This window comes from Mytilus californianus, unplaced genomic scaffold (genome assembly GCF_021869535.1).
Source record: "Mytilus californianus isolate M0D057914Y unplaced genomic scaffold, xbMytCali1.0.p SCAF_2, whole genome shotgun sequence".
NCBI lineage: Eukaryota > Metazoa > Mollusca > Bivalvia > Mytilida > Mytilidae > Mytilus > Mytilus californianus.
The window spans coordinates 135,305,985-135,307,797 of record NW_026262668.1 but is presented as its reverse complement, the minus strand read 5'-3'; the positions used below and the strand labels follow the sequence as shown (position 1 = coordinate 135,307,797).

The 1,813-nt window shown below is 34.1% G+C and overlaps 1 protein-coding gene across 1 annotated transcript; it reads left to right on the top strand.

Annotated features, from left to right (window-relative positions):
• The first annotated feature begins 417 nt into the window (after window positions 1-417).
• LOC127731108 (neuronal acetylcholine receptor subunit alpha-5-like) lies at window positions 418-1,507 on the top strand. The gene has a single exon (XM_052239977.1). The coding sequence runs from the start codon at window positions 435-437 to the stop codon at window positions 1,488-1,490; it is 1,056 nt and encodes a 351-aa protein (XP_052095937.1). The 5' UTR covers window positions 418-434; the 3' UTR covers window positions 1,491-1,507.
• Window positions 1,508-1,813: the final 306 nt, after the last annotated feature.

Below are 1,813 nucleotides of genomic sequence, written 5' to 3'. Positions count from 1 at the left end.
TTAACATACTTAAATAAATGAAATAAACAAATGTTTACATTTCTCTAAGTTATTAACAATGAATACTTCATTCGTTCCCAAAAAAAACAATGATATTCTTGTTTATGCACAAGTAGTACTTGCGTAAAACGTGTATAATCGATTTTGAATTAAGCTGACCACTAATAAAATGTATAAATAATTATTTAGAATACTCCAGTAAGCGCTAACTGGGAAAAGGTTAAATGTGCCGTTTAAGATCTGTGGCGATGGATAACGTACATCGACAGTTTGTGTTCAATTTGATCTTTTTGTTACTTATGGTAAAACTGTGCAGCACATATTCATATACTGATGTAGACATACTGTATAAAAATCTAACAAGTGGATACAATAAACAAATACGTCCAGTGATTGACCAGTCAGACATTACGTATATTGATGCGTCTTTTAACATGATAGCACTACAGGACATCAGTGAAGTTCAGGGAACTGCTACTTTATCTGGGTTCTTTAGTTTTTCATGGATAGACAAGAATTTAGTATGGAATCCAGCAGACCATAACAACATATACAATATTGACTTTCCGCAGGATGTTTTATGGAAACCACCAATGGTTAATGGTAACGCCGTAAAAAATATAAAAATTATGACTGTGGATAATATGATGTTAGCGGTGGCGGAAGACGGACGGGTATATTTTTACCCAGGAGACAGTTTTACGTTTACATGTGATATTGATAGTTCGAACTTTCCATTCGATACACAGATATGTACAATGGACATACTGACCTGGGGTTATTCTAACAAAACGTTGGTGTTTAACGACGGCCTAGTATCTACAGATCTCATGGGTACTAACAGTGGATGGGAACTGACAAGTGCAACAATCACTGGTAATGTCTTCGGACAATTAACTATTCCTGGAGTCAAAGTCAAATTCAATTTCAAACGACGATCTTATTTTTTTATTATGAATCTTTTAGTTCCCGTCAACTTTTTAGGATTCCTCAATATCTTTGTTTTTATTTTACCGCAGGAGTCTGGAGAAAGGATCGGGTTTTCCATAACAGCGTTGTTAGCAGTGGTAGTTTTCATTACTATAGCTGAAGATATCCTGCCCGCAACTGCTACACCAAAATTAGCTGCTTTGTATGAATTACTGATCCAAGATATGGCCTTGAGTGGTTGTATTGTTATTTCTGTTATTATAAGTTCGAGGATATACTATAAAAAGGACCATGAAGCCATGCCTAAATGGATTCGAAAATGCATCGGATATAAATTTCCCTGCTGTAAAATGCACCATTTAAACTTTAATAGACATTTAAACGAACCAAATTCTGTACATGCAATAGAACCCACAGATGAAAAGAACGTGGACTTGGATGATAATACAAACAAACTAAACTGGGAGACAGTCAGTAAATTTTGGGACACATTTTCCATTTGTTTTTATTTATTGTGGTTTATAGCAGGCAATGTAAAATTTTTCATTGATACACAATAAAAGCTTACTGAATTTGATTACCAAGCTCCAATAAGTAATGAAAGTATATTTGCTTTATGCATTTAAAGACATTGTTGCACAATGCGTTTTCTTCAAGAAATTTACAGGATTTGAACATCTATTTGCTGCTTCTCCTTTTTTACAAATCCATGTAACAGTTCATAGATATATTTGGCAGATTAACTTTGGAGAATGTCCACTGAAACCATGGGATGACAAGTAAAACAATAACATATGTGCTGCCCAATCTGTTTGTCATATGTGTAGCAATAACATATGTGCTGCCCAATCTATTCGTCATATGAATAACAATAACATATGTG

Excerpts from the sequence above, each read along its gene's own strand:
- LOC127731108 (XM_052239977.1), top strand. The coding sequence starts at position 435 with ATGATAGCACTACAGGACATCAGTGAAGTTCAGGGAACTGCTACTTTA.